The following is a 20,886-nucleotide window of genomic DNA, read 5'->3' as shown; positions in this document are numbered from 1 at the left end:
GACTATCTATAGGTATAGAGAGCACAAGAGACCAGATATTGCAAAGAAGAGAGATGGTGCTCATGACAGTAACCACACATTGAGAGAGATAGTACTTCCATAAACCTCTCAACATAAATATAGCAGTCATTCTCCAGTCAGCACAGTCCGAATTCTATTCTAGAAGAGTGTAGTAGAAAATGGTCATTTAATTTCATAACTAAATAAAAAATAACGCTTTGTAATAATTTTCTGTGCAGAAAATTTTAGTTGGATTTCTATTGTTAGGTAAGTAAGAAATATTGTTTACTATTAACGTTTAACTTTAAAAATACAGTTGCTCAAAAATTGGTAAACATCGTTCCACCTTGGCTTCATTCAGCTTACTAAACAGCTTCTAGATTTGTGCTTTAGTAAAACCGTTAAAAAAGATAATTTATTACGTATAGAAATGAAGGGAATACTTAGTTGAATACTATTGATTGAAGAATTACGATGATTATCTAATTCAGTTGTTCATGGCGTATTGAATCGATTTTCGGCTCCGTCTTTAGGCTATATAAAATGTGTTTAATGATATTTTTTGGGTTTATTCAAAAAATGTTTCAATGTTTGACCTGATAGTAGTTGTGTTCACAGCTCTGATCATTTTGCCCTGTTTGCACGGTAACAGTTGAAAAATATGTGGTATAAGTTCGCTTACATTAACTTTGGTATGATTGAATTCATTAACCTAACCTGCTTTTTTATTTTTTTACAGCTGTAGCTACTGTATACTATTATAATGGAATTAAAATAAAAATTGAAGGGAATTTTGCTATTTAATAATTATTGTTTCTATTATTTTCATGGTTCAAAGCAATATACGTTTCTCTTAAATCTTATAAGCTATCATTCAACTTACTTCTTTCATTTATTTTATAAACATGTTTTGTGACTCTCTTAATAATTATGTTATTATAGATTGTGTAAAATGAGTTGAGACTTGGCCTCCATCCGAAGAAATTGCACGGTTAAGTTACCAAATCGTGTAAAATTGCAACGTTCTCAAATTTTTCATTTAACCTCAGAATTGGATGTAGAGTATCATCCCAGTAGTGCTGAAAAAGTTTCAGAGTTGAAAGAAAACTTGATTTTTCCAATAAAATTGATAACATCGCAAAACTATGTTTTTCTTTTGAATATCACTTCCTTCAGAATTATAGGATGTCTTCAAGAATGAGAATTTTATATCAAAATAACGGGGATAATGTCTTATTTCTATTGGTGTTTTGGTAATTCTCATCCGACATATTAGTTACGTTTTGATTGATGATTATCTTCTTCAATATCGAGACATTTTGAGCAGAAAACATAAAACTTTCGACATGCTAGGAAATTTTTTGTTTTTAAAGATAAGTAGGAAAATTGTAAGTGTAAATATGCTAAATAGTAAGTTAGTGTAAAACTGCTTACTAAGAAGTAGGCCTAATAGTAAATTTAGTATCCAATACTAGGATAGGCCTACTGTGTCATGCCCGGTTGCAGAGTCGTCACATAAAGTTAAAAACAGGCAGTTAACTAATTTACGAAGCCATAACTCCACTTTTCGTTGCACTTATGTCAAAGTAAACTATAACTCACATAAAACAAAAATCATCCGTTTAGACACATGTTTCTGTTGCACAGTCGTCATAAGGGGCTTATTTATGTATTCAATTGCTAAAAACGGTCAGTAAAGTTATGGGCCCGATGTCCACTATCTACTCCCGCCAAATGCATTTTAGAGCTTATGATAGCTTGTTTTGAAAGATGTTTAGCTTACGAAAAACTATCTTTATATAAGTAAATAACATGATTTAATTATCTTTACCAAGTACCGTATAGCTTACTAATAAGTATTTACTAACAAGTAAATATTGTATATGTATTTATTTTCTAACAAGTATTTTGGCTTCCCACAACTCATATTATTGTAGCCTCATTACTTATCGGTGCTCAACCAATATGATGAAATTGTTATAATAATTCTAATTTAATTGTAATAATTATGTACTACATGATTATTGAAAACCAAGTACCTATTATAATAATTATCAACTTATGTTGGATGAAATTTCTGTCGAATTTTAGAATAATTTATTGTCAAAGCGGTAAGTTAGAATTTTCCATGTTTCTTCGCTTTAAAGTTGTTTATAACCTCCAAATCGTTAAATATGGTGGGAAATCTCGCCAAAAGCCAAGAGTCGCCATGATGTTTATTAATTTTATGTGAGGTCTTCTAGGTCTGTTCACAGTGATGTCTATTGAAACTTTTCCATGTACGGAAATGTACCGAAAAAAAAGAATAGAGCTGCAGTGTGACTTATGTGTGATGCTAATTCGAGATATAGCTAAATGGGCTTCGGCAAACGACTGTGCAATGACCAACCATTTATGTCAGTGATTTTAATCTATGTCTCACATATGTTTGATTTTATGTAACTACTCTGCAACTGGGCATCAGTGTCATATAGGTAGTTATTTTTCTAAAATCATAAACTAATCATTCAACTCCTCATATTCCTAGTGGCAATTGGAGGATCTATCTTCATATTTTCGACTCTAGCTAGTAAAATACCTCATTTATAATGTGAATGAATTATGGGTTGAACTATATATAGTATGACGACTCCTCGGACATAGGACCGTTGGGAGGACTGAAGAAGTAAAAAGTAAATTCTTCATTATCACGACTCTTGGCAAAGAAACACCTTCGAGTTATTCATACTGAAATATTTTACTGTAATGAATATTGAACTGAAATATTGATAACAACCAATCAACAAATTAATACAAGTTTTGCTAATTACATTATTATGGGTGATAATCAATGGTATGATGGGTGGTAATCAGTGGTGGTGGTAATTATGGGATGATTCGCCACATCGGCATCAACGTTCCAGTCTTCGACTGTACATGCAACACTTTTCTGATTGGAAATTAATTAGTTGATTGTTTTGTTGTGTGAAGGTTGATGGATGTGCTGGTGAGACCGGCTGATGTTGCGGCATTGGGTGGCGGCCTGTCTCGTGTCCGGTAAACCTGAACGTGTAGGCCTGCTGGTGGCATGGACCAGCAATTCTGTCAGTCGACTGCTGCAGTTGTCACTGAACTACGCAACAACTCCACCCCCCTGCACCCTTCCTCCTCACCCTCGCCACCCTCCGAGTCCTCCTCCTCCACGTCGTCCACCTCCTCCTCCTCCTGCAACAATGACTCGCTGCTCAGAAACAAACAGCGCAGCACTCTCAACTACCAGATTATGAAGGCCAGTGAGCTGGCGTCAAGCGGCAGTGTTTCTGTTTTCTACAAGCCCGCCGGTCTGCAGCCTGAGTTGGTTCCCATTCTGCCCAACAAGTCGGGTGCAACGTGAGTCAACTCCTATACAAACTTCACTCTAACGGTACAACATTCATGTTTATCATTCACTCACACATGCATGTTTTGTGATAGCGAGAGGCTTCTAACATCAAATGAACAACCAATAACAATAAATAAACCAATGTGAAATTGAAAATTATAACGATAGAAAAATAATTTTACCTTTAATAGAGCAGCGAAAAAAACAACAAAAATCGGAGATACAAAAACTTAACTTCAAAAAAATTTTCTCTGAAGCATTTCGCTGTGATGACGCAACATGATGATGCTTGTTTATCATGCATGTTCTACCGTTATTGGCCAGCCTAAGGCCGGTATGCACCGTCTCAGTGCATAGATCAGATGTTGGTTTAATCCCAGGATGAGACACATTGCAATAAATTCGACAAAACCTCCATGTAGTCGTAGATTAGCGTTATGTTAACGCCACAATCTTGACGAGTGTGTACAAATGACGACGAGTGAGAAAGTGTGGATGGCTACTGTGCCACCGTTCGCCTTCACTCGGCTCTACTTGCTTTCGCTCCGATTTTTGTCGAGAAGAGACGAACAAAGGCGAGTGGCTGCCTGTCGCTGATCTTGATGGGGCGCTCGTCTTCTGGTCACATTGCAGTGTGTGGATGGCAAGAAGAACGCAAGCAGCCGATCGTTTTGGCCATTTGGTCCATTTAACGTAGATGGTGCATGTGGGCCTAAGAAGTGCAACTTAGTATCTAAACTGGATAACTGTCTCATAACTCATCACACCTTTCCAATACACGAGTTTAATATTGTTGTGTTCTATCTGTTGCCAATATCTGTATATCTGATTATGTTATTCAACTGGTACCTGTATCTCAGATTATTCTTCAATGCTCTATTCATTGTCAGTCTAAAGAGAAACTCTTCGTTCACATTAACTATGGCTAGGCTTAGTATGGATTGTAATGTCGAAAGGAACGTACTGAACTATTGTGACGAATCGGGAAGTATGTTTCCACAATTTGTTTCGAAACGTTATTCAATTATAATTTATTTTGTAACCAATGTTTGTATTTTTGAAAATTTTTGGGGGCTCCACCACTTCCCAGATGGGAAGAAAAGTTACAAATCAGATACATATAGCTGAAGATGGTAGAGCAGATTTTTGGAAATAAAAAGAAGAAATAATTCTATGAAATACATAATTTATTGGTTCAAAAGTTTAAACAATATAATTTGAAACGTATTAGTAAATATTTTTATGATTACAAACAAAAAGAAACAAAGATTAATATAGAACAATTCTAAATTATCTTATATAGAAAAAAGAGTTTCTATTTATTTCAATTTGATCAATTTTATTTCAAAAACTATGTATTTAATATTTTGAGGAATTTCCCCTTTGTTAATTTACTCTGCATTTCATTTATTATTTTTTAATTCCTATAAAAAAGGAAAACAACATGATTGAAAGTAATAAATTGATAAATTAATCGAGTTCGATACCAATCCCCTTTATGATGACCATCTCATCAGCTTTGGCTGGAAGGTGGTCCAGAGGAAGGTCCAGGTCCTGGCCAGTCAGAGTCTTAGGGTGTTCGGAGGAGCGGCACAAGAGAGACTCTATCCCAAAGTGGAAAGGTGGAAAAATCCCCTGTAATAATTATTGTTGAATGGCAGGGAGACTGAAAAGCTCCACCACCCTGGTTGCTCAGCATCTTCTCTTCTAGTCAGCACAAATTGGCTTGCTGGTGTCTGGCTTGTATCAGTCATTATTAGAGATTGAATTATTATTTCCAATATTAAATTATATTCTATGAGCAGTTATTGAATTAAATTTTATTTCGATTGCCCGGGGGACCGTCATAACTTATGGTTCATGACACTATACATTTTATTTATTTATGTGTCCGTACAAGTAAACATGATCGGCATGGAAGAATAGGCTCAATAGACTAAAAAGTTTACACTGGATTGAAGCACTTACCATGATATTTTCACTGAAACTTGCCGTTCGATTAAAAAACTTGCGCCTGAATTTTGAGAAAATCTTTTAGCATTTTAAATCTGGTGACTCAACAATCTGGTGGTGACTGACTCTGGTCACACATAGTTGGAAATCGTAGATATGGACTGATCTCTCTCTGATAATAGGATGAAGATCACTACCTGTGATCCCTTCGTGGTAAACTTAATTCTGAGCTCAAATTTAATTAAAAAATTGTTGATTCCCGAATTCATTATTAGAATGGGCTGCTCTTTGTTAACTTGATTCTGAATACTATGAATGGAATAATTTTCTATACTTCCCATGCAATTGTCTTTTTTCTTTAGGGCAACTTTTAATATAAATAGAAATAATTTTACATCTGAGTACCCTTTTAAATTATTTAGTCACGACTTTCGGCTACTAATGCCATTTTCAAGTGTTGACTTGTTAATGTCGCACTCCCGTTGGACGGTTGACCACTTGAATAGTTGACCACACCGATGGTAATCAGTCATTATAAGTCACTAACTACTGACCACCTCAGGTGTCTTCACTTGATAATGCCATTAGTAGCCGAAACATGTGACGAAATCATTTAAAAGGGTACTCAGATTTATATTTTTATTCCCATGCAATGTATTTTTTCTATTACGACATTCCATCTCATATTACTTCAATTTTCAAACGCAAGCCCTACTAGGAATTGTATCTACTGAAAGCTCAATGAAATTAATACATTTAAATACTTCGTAGCTTACTATTTCGTGTTAGTATAATGTGACAGAAACTCGAATTATTTACAGAACTTGAATTATTTGACAGTATATTGGATAGAATTAAAATTATTGTAATATCGGTGCAACTCGTTGGTTGTTCAATATATAATTTCAATTGATATTTTTAGGAATAACAGTAGCGTAGAGGATCAGAAAGCACCTCAACAGATCGGTGTCGATAACAGCAAAGCAGTCACCACCACTCCAAACAGACCGGCAGTCAGCCACGTCTCAAATACTCAACCAACTCCTAACGCCACCTCTACCTCAGGTGACTACTTGATAATTCAATAATAAGATAATTTCAGGTAATTTAATGATAATTATTTCAACCTTTTGTTATACTAGCCACTGGCGTACATTTCATTATTATAAATATCAAGTCATCAAAACAAGATTCAAAGAGATAGAGAGTACACCGAGTCCAAAACTCCAGTACTTTAGTACATTTTCCACATTAAGGTTGGTTACAATAGTATAAGATAAACCCAAGTACAAAATAACACTAGTAGTGACCTTTTATAGTGAGTTCCACGTTATAATGACAGTGTAGGATTGACAATACTGTTTCTGTCCTTTTCTATCAACAAAACAGATAGCGCTATCTCTATCTAGCTTTGCGATGTTGTCTGTTTTCCATAATATTTTATTTTTACTTTTGACAGTGACTGTACAAAAGTAGACACAATTCTCAGCCGCCATTTTTTTATTCATTATATCAAAATACTTTAGTACACAAGTCGTATAATTGATTTTAAATGTATTTTTGAAACAATTAAATAATTTTTAGACATTACCGTATGAGAAACACAAATTAAAATACCTGAAATGACATTTTAAAAGTAGATAACTAACCATCCTAGACTTTATCCATGCTTCAGTTAGCCTACACGTATAGGTTAGACCTACTCGTACCGGTATAAATAATATTGAAAGGTTATTTCAGAATTATTTTCATTGAAATTACTTATTTTAAATAGGATTTCTATTTTTCTCTTATTTTTAAAAGAAATTGGAATAGAATACTCACCAAATAACTTAATTTCTGTTGTTTTGAAATTCAGATTGGTGTATCACAGCTTTTTAAAATAGCCACCATTTCAGGTGTGTATAAAAATAAAATCTGATCTCAGCCTATGGAAGCAAATTTTTGAATCGAATTATGAAACATATATATTCTTGATTAATTTGAGATTAAATTGATTATTTTATCAAGGAAATTATAATTATTATTAGATCAAATTTAATGGGATGAATTGAGTAACAGCTGTGTACACTCAGTGGCAAAATGGAGAGACTTGGCAACGTTTTTCTCCTATCTTTCTTCACTGCAATTATAACGTGGACCTCACTATAGGGCTGGTTACCTAATAAAAATTTATATCAAACTGTATGATCAGTTGACGTAGATGAATTATGGCTGAGATCGATGCGCCTGCTAACCCCCCCCCCCCCCCCGTTGGACGGATGACCACTTGAGCAGCCACCGATGGTAATGAGTCATCATAAGTCTCATTGAACGCTGAAAATGTCACTCAACATGGTTCTCATTTTTGTTTTTCATGTTTTAGCTGGCAAAAATCAAACTGACATCACGGAAGAGCCATCTTTGCAAGCAAGACTCGAACAAAAAAAAGTGAGTAGTTTTGCTGTTTTGTCTAGTAATTAACAACTTTGCTTTCAACTTATTTATCTTTAAATTAATTTTTTCATAAAATTTCCATTCCAATTCAATCGATCATAATTATTTTGTGTGGTGTATTAATTATCTAAGACAAGCCTATTTTTATTATGTTTTGTTATCAGTTATTTATTGAAATAACTGTAATAAAATGATAATTTGAAATTGATTAACCGAACCTTGATTCTAGTGTGTTACTGAAGTCATTGTGGAACTGACACATGTAAATGTTTCGATTTGGTAGAAGGCAGTTCTGCAGATATGCAAGTATCTGCTCTTTTTGGCATCACACGTTTAGTTCTTTAAATAGCTCGTTTATAATAACTCTTTAAATTTCTAAATTTTCACAAAAGTCAGCTCCATGCTAAAATGATAACGAGATGTTTTTGTCAATTCAATTTTACAACAATAATAATAATAATGCCGAGTGACCTTGCTGGCTGGTTCAGGTTTGGTGTCAGAGTTTTCAGGTCGTACCTGATCAATTTCAGGGCCTCTGGCATTATCTAACGACTGCTTTAAGGCAGCCGGGACCGTGAGTCCATCCGAATCACGGGAGTGGCCCGAGAAAAATATCTTGTTCAGGCCGGGATTCGAACCCATGCCTTTACAAAGCCAGCATCTAAACCACTGTGGAATGGCCACTCTAAATACTTTGAGGTGTGTACAGACTGGCGCCATTTCACTTTTCACCAGCTAATGCTATGCTTATAATATCTGTATTTTACTGTTTCTTTACAAATACAAAAAATATATAATCAATGTACCTAGAATACAAGGTAGTGATCACGCGCACCTCGATCTGTTTGATGATCAGGGCCAGCTGATCAGTTTGACGTAATTGGTACTCTATTATTCCTATCTTTTCAATGTTAAATTAAGCAACCTTGTAAGTCGTTGACTAATATAATTACCTGTATATAACTACTACATACTTACTATGTGAGTTTTCGTTTTTCAGTCGTTGACAGTGACACCAGTCAATAAACCTGCACAACCGAAGACATCTGTACAGTCAAAGACACCTGTACAGCCAAAGACACCTGTACAGCCAAAGACACCTGTACAGCCGAAGACACCTGTACAGCCAAAGACACCTGTGCAAGGGAGCCAGCAGCAACAGAAATTGGTGCGTTCACCTGTACAGGCCAAATCACCGCAATCGCCCAACCAGAAGCCGATTCAGGCCCAACAAGGGAAAACACCCACTGGACAACAACAAGTGAAACTTCCCCCTTTACAACAACAACAGAAAGGTCCCATACCTCAACAACAGAAAATTGCCATAGGTCAACAACAAGTGAAAGGCGCCATCGCTCAGCAACAGGGAAAAGTTCAACAACAACCAGGAAAAAGTCCAGTTGTTCAACAGCAAGGCAAACAAATTGTACAACAGGGAAAGTCGAGTTCAGCCTCCAATGTGAAACAGAACGTCACTCAAATTCAATCTGTGAAAAACTTGGTACAATCGGCCAAACCGGTCCTTACGCCAGTGCAGGCTAAAAAACTGTTAACCGTGAATTTCCAACAATTCACCGGTAAACAACAAATCCCGCCCCAAGCTGTTCAAGGTAAGGCTGTGTCCCAGCAACAGGCGACATCTCCTGTCAAAGTAAATCAGAAGCAGTCACTTAATCAGTTCCGTGTGCAGTCTGTGAACAAGCCGCAGCCAAGTGCCGCCAAGCAGTTGCCGTTCGCTGCCACCAATGCGCCGTTGAAGACTGCGCTGTTCCAAGCGACGCCTGCAGGCAGCTCTCCTCAGCTGCAGAAATCTGTACAGCAGCAGCAGCAGCAAATCAAAACCAACGTGCAGACTGCTGCCTCCACGTTCAATGTCACCTCGAAACGGCCCAACACGTCACCCAGTAATTCTGCGTCACCGGCTAAAAGGTATGTGCCAACTCAATCATTTATCGTTTAGTATATGAAAATAACTGTTGCTAAAACTTTTCTGCTTAACTGTTCGATTTGCTTCATCACATTCAATCTCATTTACTAATGCCACAGCCATTTCTATAGTTAGCTCCATGTTATAACTATAGTATTTGATTAACATTGGTGTTGCTGCCTTTGTCTATCATCCTTGTATCATCTTCTAATAGTGAGGTCCACTTTATAATGCCAATATTTGATTAACATTGGTGTTGCTATCTTTGTCTATCATTCAACAAAGCTGATAGCGCTATCCTTTTCTAGCTCTGCAACCTAATAATTTTATTCGACAAAAAATCCAACATTGTGCAAACAAATTGAAATAAAATGACATAACTGGTGTAGCAGAAGGCTCAAAGAATCAGGTGGTTGGGTCATGTGGAAAGGATGGCTGCGGGCAGAATCCCTAAAATTGTGTTGCGGGAAAGGATTCACAATAGGAGACGCAGAGGGAGACAGCAGGAAAAGATGGCTGGATGAGGTGCTGAATGATGGGAGTGAGGGGATGGAGAGGCATAGTCAACGATAGAGATGCGTAGAGGTTGATAGTTGCGGAGGCCAAGGCTCACCATGGGCTGTATCGCCATACAAGAGAGAGAAACTGGTGTAGTAAACACCCACGCATGCACAATACATGTTTATCATTGTAGTCTAAATGAAGCCCCAAATCCTGTGTGGGGCCCTTCTTCGTACATTTAATCACAATAGAAAATGATCAAACAAAAGATTTAAAAAAAATGGAATATATAAAGTTTTACATGAATAGTATACAAAATATTCAAAAACTACAAAATTTTAAGAAAGAATTGAAAGAAAAAAAAGTGAAACTAAAATAATATATCATATTGTAATTTAAACAGGTTTTTGTGCGGGCAGCACATTCCAAATAATCATTATCCATGCAAAATATAAGTGCTATGACACAATATAACACATTCCCAACTATATATAAAAACTAAATCATACATAAGAATCAAAATATCAACTTTCGAGTAAGAAAAAAATGAACAATGATTTTTTCGTAATGTGGCCTTTACCACACGGCTATATTGACACTCCCGTAAGTCAGGTTGCAAGGCGTTGAAAAGCTTACCACCTACGAGGGTGAATCAAATGAAAACCTTGAAAGTGTTATAAATTATCTATTTTGACATCTATGTAAAACCATAGAGAAACAATAGCTTAAGTAGATATCCCACGGTATAGGGCGTTTATGTCGCAACTTTTACTGTTGTCCTTATCTCAAGCCGATTACTGTCGATTTTTACTGTTTTGACCGGGTAAGAGTGTATAAACGGCACAATATGAGAGACTACCAGCGTCATAAAGCTTCACGGGAAAAAAGTACGTGGACTATAGGCTTGAGATAACAGTAAAAGTTGCGACATAAACGCCCTATACCATGGGATATCTACTTATGCTATTGTTTCTCTATGATAAAACTTAAATTTATAATTTTTCGACATAGTCTCCTAGACGTGTTATGCAAGTGTTCCATCTCTTTGGAAGCGCATAAATACCACGTTTAAGAATTCTTTTGGTTGTGCCAGTAGCCGCCACTCGTGCACCGTGGTTTTCACTTCTTCATCACTTTGGAAATGCTTCCGCAAGATTTACGAATACATGAAAGTCACTAGGGGCGAGGTCTGGAGAATAAGGTGAGTGAATAAGGCATTCGAATTTGATATCCTGGATAGTTTTAACTGAGAGACGGTATGTGGTCGGGCTTTGTTATGCTGTAACAACACACCTGAAGTGAGAAGTCCTCGCCATTTACTCCTGATTTCTGGCCAAAGTTGATTTTTCAAGAGATTTGAATGAGAAGTACGGTTTACTGTCATTCCCCTGTCAATGTAATGCTTCAAAATTACTCCGTTTATATCGCAGAAGAGAGTCAGCAAGAGTTTTCCTGCTGATCGCTGAGTTCGATTTTTTTTTGTTTTGGCGTTGAGCTATGGAGCCATTCTTCTCTTGCTCTTTTTGTTTCTTCTGGTTGATGGTAATGTTTATTTCTGGACAAACATGAATCACCATACTGTACTGTCATCCTGCAATGAATTTTCATTGGTTTGACACCTTCACTGCTCAAGAAACGAATGACTGATAGCTGTTCTAACGTGGTGCATATTGATAATGGGGCGGCCATATTGTAACTCGAGTCGCTACCAGTTGTGTGTAGCAAGGTCACTGATGCACCTGGTGGTCATTGTGTGAGCTTCAACGAACATCGCTGCCAACTACCGGATCAATCCTACAACTTCTCGGAACTTTACAGCACTTTTAAGGTTTTCATTTGATTCACCCTCGTACATAACTGAAAAATCTTCTGTTTTGTTCAAGCCTAGGTATATGTTATTGAATTTTGCCAGATTATTTTTTAATAATGTGGAATTTTAATTAATGAACAAAATATTTGATACCAATTATAAAAAATAATGTTCAATTATTGAAAAATATATTTTCTTGGCGGATAAAATATCATTCATTTTTTAAACAAGAATGAACAGTTAATATTGAATCAGACATACCGGTTTCAGCTATCCTCAAAAGAAGGCATTGACAAGGCAGAGAATCGGTAACGATGTTCTCCTATCTTTCTCCTCTGCCATCATAATGTGGACCTCACTATATTAATTTCTTTAGGTCCTAACATTCAATGTACGTCTAGTTTCAGTTTGTCAGATGACCGAAAATACTTTTTATGATAATTGCAACTAAATAGAATTTGAAACTGAACTTGGTGCTTTCTTCTTGGGCTAACCGCTTACTGAACTTACTGCTATGCACCAACGCTGCTATCTCAGAAGTTTGGCTATATTCACACGATTAAAAAAACTACTTTTTTCATCATAAAGCTAAGTTTAGACTATTAACCTATATAAATACAGGTAAGACTAGTACACAAGTATTTGTTTGACTTATATGACTAATACAAGTATATTGTATGAGGAATATATAGCCCTAATAGTATTAATAGTATATGATAAGAAATCTGATTAAATTTGATAAAGGCTTCTTCCATGTTCGTTCAAGTATATCAAAGGTATGAATACGTATGTTCACCCATACATGTTTTGTCTAATCTTGATGTATCTCATGCAAATCCCTCACACTTGTATACTAGTCTAAACGAACCTTTAAGATATCAGCATTATATTTTAATAAAATATGTGGTTGGGCAACATTTCCATTTTCTATAATTATTATTTAACGAAAATCCCAAATAAATGCTGCAAATAACCCTGAAGACCTCTGCTACTGCAGACATTGACAACAGGGTTAACAGCTAGATGGAAATTCGATGAGAACTACTATCCAAAAATTAGTTGCCAGCCCGGGAATCGAACCCGGTACCTCCCAATTTTCATTTTCCTTATGGTGTGATCACATTGAATGCTTATGTCAAAGTACACGTCAGATCATGTATAAGTCGAGAAACAAAATCTGGTAAGTGCCATTGAAACACGTTGTGACTTGCATGTAACTGCTCACACTAAACACAACCAGCAGGTGCAAGCTTACAGTGTGAGTGTTCCCATTGCTCTTTCCAGATTTTGTCTTTCATCTGCACGCTTGGTCATGCATAACCAAGCGTGTACTTGCACATGTATCATGAAACCGTTGGGTATTAATTATTGGACCTCTTTCAGTTTATACTCAATTCATATCGAAAAATATAGGCTAACTCATTTTTCAACAAAACTTAAAAACCTTGCATTCAATATGAAAATTGTTACTATGAAACTGGTTGGATTTACTATATAAATTCAAACTGATTTGACATTATAAATACTCAAACGGATTAAGAGTGAAACTTACGGCCGGTTTCCGAGCTCGGGATCTGTAAGTTCTGGACTTACAGAGTCCAGGATTGAAATAAGCTCTCGGGTCTAAATTTAATTTCTGAGTCACGATTTTATCTTCCAAACTCTGGAGTCTATCAAGTTCTCGACTTATTTGAGTCCATGACTTTAACGCATTAAACGTGAGGGAAATTCACAATATTTTACTGTTGTTTTGTTGGCATTTTAGCAAAACGGAAACAGCTGATTACAGCGGGACAATTCAAATGAGCATGCTCTCCAAACTATATTATTGTAAAAAATCTGGTGTGGCGCACTCACACTTCCTTGCCGATGTGATTTGATCACCTGACGCTAGTGTTCTCGCGCATATCAAGTCTACTTATAAACAAAGATCCAAGCCAGCTGTTGACAGGACAATAACGTTGGAGACATACGAGGTCTGCTATTTCTTCATAGTGAATCATTTAATAGAATCAACAGTTGCCAACAGTTTGCAATAATTGGATAATCACATTTTCTCGAATTTCGAGCTTATTTTTAATTTTAGGTGAAAATGTTACTGGACATTAATTGTAGAGATGCTCATGCTTAATCTTTTCCACTCGAAATTTTTTGTTTAAATTGTATCTGAAGCCTGATAATTGAGAATCTAAAATCAAACTTTGCATAGATGGGGCGGAGCTCCTGAAATTTTTACAGATATGGGACTTGTGGCAGTTGATAGAGCTTATCGATGACTATTCTAGGTATAACTTTAATCAAAATCGTTGGAGCCGTTTTCGAGAAAATCGCGAAAAACCCTGTTTTTGACAACATTTTCGCCATTTTAGCCGCCATCTTGAATCGCATTTGATCGAAATTGTTCGTGTCGGATCCTTATATTGTAAGGACCTTAAGTTCCAAATTTCAAGTCATTCCGTTAATTGGGAGATGAGATATCGTGTACACAGACGCACATACACACACACACACATACAGACCAATACCCAAAAACCACTTTTTTGGACTTAGGGGACCTTGAAACGTATAGAAATTTAGAAATTGGGGTACCTTAACTTTTTTCGGAAAGCAATACTTTCCTTACCTATGGTAATAGGGCAAGGAAAGTAAAATACGTTCCGATTTCTTTGTTGGCTTATTCAAAGCAAAACCTTTGAAAGGTGAATAAATAAACATTTCATTTTACGTTATGATATTATTGATCATTGATCCTAACCAGTGATTTTGGAATAAAAATTTCATTAGGCTATTGAGTTTGAAAAAGTATTTGTTTTGAAAAAAACTGGAGTAATAATTTATTATTGTTATTATTATTATTATTATTATTATTATTATTATTATTATTAATATGTTGAATATGACATTGAATAATAACATTCAGATTGGAATATAAATTCCAAGGCAATCCTTGTATTATTTTGCTTGAACATTTTTACTTTCCTTGCCCTACTACCATAGGTAAGGAAAGTATTGCTTTCCAAAAAAAATTAAGGTACCCCAACTTCAAGTTTTCTATACGTTTCAAGGTCCCCTGAGTCCAAAAACATGATTTTTGGGTATTGGTCTGTGTGTGTGTATGTGTGTGTGTGTGTGTGTGTGTGTGTGTGTGTATGTGTGTGTGTGTGTATGTGTGTGTGTGTGTGTGTGTATGTCTGTGAACACGATAACTCCATTCCTAATTAACCGATTGACTTGAAATTTTAAACTCACGGTCCTTATACCATGAGGACCCGACAATAAGAAATTCAATAAAATCAATTCAAGATGGCGGAAAAAATGGCGGATAATGACTAAAAAGCCATGTTTTTCACGGTTTTCTCGAAAACGGCTCTAACGATTTTCTTCAAATTTATACCATGGATAGCTATTTATAAGCCCTATCAACTGACATGAGTCTCATTTCTGAGAAAATTGCAGGAGCTCCGTAATATTCTTGAGAAAAATGACAGTTACTAAAAAACCATGTTTTTCACGATTTTCTCAAAAACGGCTCTAACGATTTTTTTCAAATCCATACCCTGTATAGTTATTTATTAGCTCTATAAACTGACATGAGTCTTTTTCCTGGGGTACTAATGGGGGGTCCACCCAATCCTTGAGAAATGGACTTTGTAACCTCCTTCTCGTGCATGAGGTAGGTAGGAACACGGTTTTTACTTTTTCTTCTTCCATATACCGTGGGTAGGTAGAGCAGTTTATAAAAAGAACACAGTCATAGTCAAGATATTTCATCTGTAGAACAGCTGTTTTGACGAATTTCAAAAAAATCATCGAATTTCACAATTTACATAAAGGAAAAAGTACTCTGAAAACAATTGTATATACACATATACAGTAGTCTGATCGTAGTTGCGAATATTTTGCCGTCAATCGTCATTATGTTATTCCCCTGAATTATTCTCGTTTGATAATGAGGCTTAGGTTTATTTAGCGAACTATATTGGAAATTTTAAGGTAGGGTTATAAAAAGGGCACTTTGTTCCGTGGATGTTTTTTTTTTACAAGAGAAATATTTGATCAAAATAAGGAGAAAGGTTTTTAAGCGAAAATAGATGTAAAATTTTAAATAGTTCAATGAGCAAGGAAAGTTGTGTGAGTGTACCACACCAGATTTTTAGGTTATGTTACAGTCGTAAAATGAGGTTAGTTTCTTACTCATATTTCTGATACAATTTTATTCCAAAATGAACTTGCAAACTATAAATTATAAATTTAGATGGACTAATCCAAATAATTTAGGTATTCCATGATATCTATTTGGCTTTTTATCTACTGAATTGTGTTTGCTCAGTTAAGTCTAGAACTTGAATTTAAACCCTACCCCAGTCGAGGGTTTAAAATCACGCTGTTTTAAGTCCTGGACATAACGATTTTTGATAAATCCTTGATTCAGAAAGAGGCGAGAATCTAATTCAAGTCCTGTACTTATAAGCCCTTCACTCAGAAAGCGAAATTATAAACTCCAGGGTCTAACATGATCTTTAAACTCCAGAGTCTATTTAAGTCCTCAACTACGTTAACGCTCTGACTCGGAAAGCCAATTTTCTGACTCCAGCTGTTTAAAGTCTAGAACTTAGCTAAATCCCAAGCACGGAAACCGGCCCTTAATATTCAATTTTATAATTTGACAGTATTTATTCACAGAGTACTACACAAGGTCAAGTTGAAAATAATTCAAAATCACAGTCTATTGATGAACATTATTGTCAAATACACTGTTAACCTGTTTGAAATGAATTGTTTTATGATTATAAATCTTCACTCACTCGTTTGTATTATAAACAGTTGGTTCAATAGTTATTACTCACTTTGATTGATTGGTTGCTTCCTTGATTATTTCTTGTTGCCCAAACTGATGCATAAGTTTCCAAACTATCTTCAATTCAAATTCATATTGTTTGTTGTAAAATTACTAAAAATGTATAACAAAATCACAGAACAAAAAAAAAACATTGGTTAAACAAATAATAACTTGTATTTTACAACTCAATTCTTACAAGCTGTTGAAAATTGCAATTTTTAGACTCAGTATCTTATGCACTTTTGATGGTACTGCGTTTAAAGTACCGGTAGTGTAGATAGTACTAAATGAAATTATTCTGTGAAACTACTGCTTTTGATTTTTAATTAGTTCTTTGTCCTAATTAAGAGACGTTTATTCTGTCTGTTCCTAAACAAGTTCACAATATTACAATACCTTGTAGTTGCACCAATCGGAAATTCAAGCAATGTATAAATATTTTTCCAGTAACTCTTATAAACAGTTGGTCCTTCTTGAGAAACTGATTCCATAATACGATAACTTAATTCAAATAATGTAGTACCTTCTATCCTAATTAGTAATTCTAGATTTAGTCCTCATGTCATTCCTAATTTAAAGACCTTGGTTCCATCTTATTGTTACAATTACTTGTGCGAAACAATTTAGCAATCCAGAGAATAGTGTGTATCTTTGCTAGTAGTTTTGATTTTTATCCTATCTCTAGTCCTAATTGAGAGACATTGATTGTATGTGATCCCCAACAGGACGACACTGTTGCAAGACCTAGAACGCAGTCTCTTAGCTGCACCGAATACCTCGTCGCTTGCCGAACGGTGTCGAAAATCGTATCCGAGCACTAAGAAAAAAACAAAAGTTGTACCGTTGTCTGACGCTGATGTAAAATTCAAGCTGCCGTCTCAAGTTGCCGTGCAGCCCGTGAAACAGCTGAATCAGCTGAACAATCAGCAGGTGAAACAAGTTTACCAGCTGAAACAGTCGGCAACTGGTGTCACTCCCCTTCCCCCCCTCGCTGCTACTCTCCTGCCAGCTAACTTGAGCCAGGCGATCACTCTGATAACCAATCAGCAGAATAAGGTGGCCACTGTCTCCACTAGTCAAACACCGCAATCTACCATCACTTCTGTAGAGTAAGTCCTGCAGAAATACTCCCCTTTTACTTAGAAATACTTTTTCCCATAGAAACACTAGTTTTATTTCATTTTTTGAATGCAATTTAAATCCCGCTTCCTTAGAAATACACCTTGTTTTCTTAGGAATACTAGTTTATTTTTGTGTACTCTTTGTAGCCTCATATATATTCCCAGTTTCCTTAAAATACCTGTTCCGATCCAATCTAGTAGTAATATTGTATTCATGACTGATGTTGTGGTATTTCTCCAGAATGAATGTAGCAAATAAGAAATTGTCAACTGTTACTAGAATTTTATGTTTGGCTCTTTAAAGTTTTATGTACTACGTTCCACGTTTAAACAATGGTAAACAGTTTCTCGATTGTTTTAATCCCTGCTCCCTTAGTAATTCCTTCTTTTAAATGCTCCTAATTTCTGTAGAAATACAAATACTCCCTGTTCCCCGAAAAGAACTTAGAGAAAAGAAAAGAAAGGACTTGTAGCCTCAGAACACTTCTTGTTTCCTCAAAAATGCCGGGTTATCAGACATGATGAACAAGTTTTTGAAAATTCATTTTCTTCACAGTACATTATTTGAAATTGATTATAATTCTTTTACTTTTCATGAAGTATTCTTCGAAGCTTACATGCTGCTAGTCGTTAGTTTAGTTTTGTTGACTAGCCTTGCAACTACACTATACACGATCATACAATGCTAAATGATAACTCTTCAACAATACTACTCACTAGCATCGTGTAAACGCAATATAATAATATGTGGAACACTTTGCTGTAAACGCAAACAATTACAGGTTATAATGGATTCAACACAAATCGAAATCGAATAAATAAATTGACCATCTCAAATATCGTAATGATTGAATGAACTTATAGCTGATTAAATCATGCATCTATAGCTTGTTGATATGTAATCTAATCTGGTGATAGATAATTCGAAATCTACTTCGGTCCAATTAGTGTCGACTCATTGAAGACTGAGTATGTGTATTAAAATAAAGCATGAACCTTTTTTCTTTTCATTGTTCATTTTAAAAATATATTATTCAAAAGGTGTACTTTGTTGAGTATGATTCGAAAAATTTGTTCATCATACAAATGTGTTCAATTTTATTGGAAATGTTTTCCAACAAATAAGTTCATTTTTTCTTGGTTTCTAATTTGGTTTTCCTGTTGGTTCTTTATGTTTTCGTTTATGATCAAAGTAATCTAAAGTTTTCCTGTTGTGCTTGTTGGTTTGGATTTAGTTATTTGTTCCATAAACAAACTTGTTTCCACTTTTTCATCAATATACACTTCTTGAATTTGTAGAGTTGTTTTCTTTTATAATATTTATTTAGCTCGTTATTTCTTCTCGATTGATTTTTTTAATTCGCTTAATTTCAATCAATAACTAAGCTACTTATTTTCGTACCGTACCCAGCCGTTCTGTACATTTGTTATTGTGTGTATTTTTCATTTGACAATTTGATCCTCTAAAATATTTTTTCTTGTTTCTTGATACTTTATTATAATATTATGTATTTTTCATTGGTTTTTGTAAATGATTCACATCTGTAAGTGCACAGTTGCTTTTCATTTCAGTTTCTTATTTTGATACAGCAGTACTTTTAACTAACTAGATATGTCGAGTAGTTTTTGATGATGACAGGACACAATAATTTGAAGTATCTGTTCCCTGTATCATCATCTACTTACTTAGAAGTGGATCCTTTTGTTGTAATCAAATCTTAGAACTAGCAAAAAGTAGCAGAAATTTGTGGAAACGTATTTTTTTATTTGCACTTATGGATCATGTTGAAAAAGGTACTAATTTTTTGAATGCATGCAATTTAGCATTCTTAGTCGCATGTTAAGTTGGTCATTGTAATCTGCTTCATCATAATTGTATAATCTTCATAATCCATCAATGTTTCTGCTAGTAATTTTAGACATGCACATAAAAGTGATGAATTAATTAATTGATAGAAATTCCCTTATTGATAAATCAAAGTAATATGAAACTCATTAATCACATGAATTGTTATGAATATTTTCCCAACCTAATAATATAATTGATTTTTGCTGACATAAACAATTTAATGTAAAAATATCGGAATAAGAGAGGATGAAAAAATGAGTGTAATTGAATACTGTACATACATAGTTATTGAAAGTATGCAACTCTTTCAGACTCGTTTGAATTGTTATACATTTTCCAGTAAATTTTGCTAACTGATTCTTCTTTCAAATTGCAGAAAACAAATCAATCTACCGCTGCAGGAAATCAACCAAACTTATAAAATCATCCTAGTCGGTGGCAACCAGAACTGGGAGTTTGTGATGGACGGATCTGCCACTCAGATGGCAGAAAGGCTCTCAAAAGTCAGTATAGCTGTCTTTGACCATGGTGTAGCGTATCTATCATAGTTTCACGATTGAATTTGAAACAGATCTTTTTTAATCCTTTATCAAAACTATTTTGTAAGGAATCCATTTAATTACACCTTGAAAATTCAACGCAAGCTCATGCACCAATCAGAATGCAGTGACAAACAGAAACCGTCTAAATAGTTCTACAATTTGGGATAAAAGTGTAACTCTTTCCCAGGGAACGTTTATCGTGACAATTCCCCTAGGGAGAAAAGTACTTTTGTCCCGTGATTCATAAAACATTTTCCTTTCACCTGCATTTATAAAAATATATCGTTTCACTTCTCTTCTTCATGATTTTTTCAATTCAATCAAATTCCTGTTTGCTTCAAACATATCCTTACCAAAGATTATAGAACATTTTTTATTATTGAAAACCTCTAGATTTATCTATCATCTATGCTACACCCTTGTTCCGTATCCGCCATTACAGACACTTGAACGCAGATGCTCATAGATATGCCTAACATGTCATTTATATTGATTTGCAACTTTAAGAAATATAAGATTTTTTGGCATTAGCCTGTTTTTCTTCAC

At 35.1% G+C, this 20,886-nt stretch overlaps 1 protein-coding gene across 1 annotated transcript in view; it reads left to right on the top strand.

Annotated features, from left to right (window-relative positions):
- Window positions 1–20,886, top strand: part of LOC111051246 — a 58,416-nt gene continuing 37,530 nt past the window's right edge. The window contains exons 1-7 of the mRNA XM_039437258.1: window positions 1–267; window positions 2,971–3,369; window positions 6,237–6,379; window positions 7,680–7,744; window positions 8,751–9,679; window positions 17,554–17,937; window positions 20,175–20,301. Of these exons, the coding sequence (XP_039293192.1) occupies window positions 3,068–3,369; window positions 6,237–6,379; window positions 7,680–7,744; window positions 8,751–9,679; window positions 17,554–17,937; window positions 20,175–20,301 (1,950 nt within the window). The 5' untranslated portion in view covers window positions 1–267; window positions 2,971–3,067. The remainder of the gene's footprint in view (window positions 268–2,970; window positions 3,370–6,236; window positions 6,380–7,679; window positions 7,745–8,750; window positions 9,680–17,553; window positions 17,938–20,174; window positions 20,302–20,886) is intronic.

This window comes from Nilaparvata lugens, chromosome 11 (assembly GCF_014356525.2).
Source record: "Nilaparvata lugens isolate BPH chromosome 11, ASM1435652v1, whole genome shotgun sequence".
Lineage (NCBI taxonomy): Eukaryota > Metazoa > Arthropoda > Insecta > Hemiptera > Delphacidae > Nilaparvata > Nilaparvata lugens.
The sequence above is the reverse complement of the archived record's forward strand: the minus strand, read 5'-3'. Positions and strand labels throughout refer to the sequence as shown.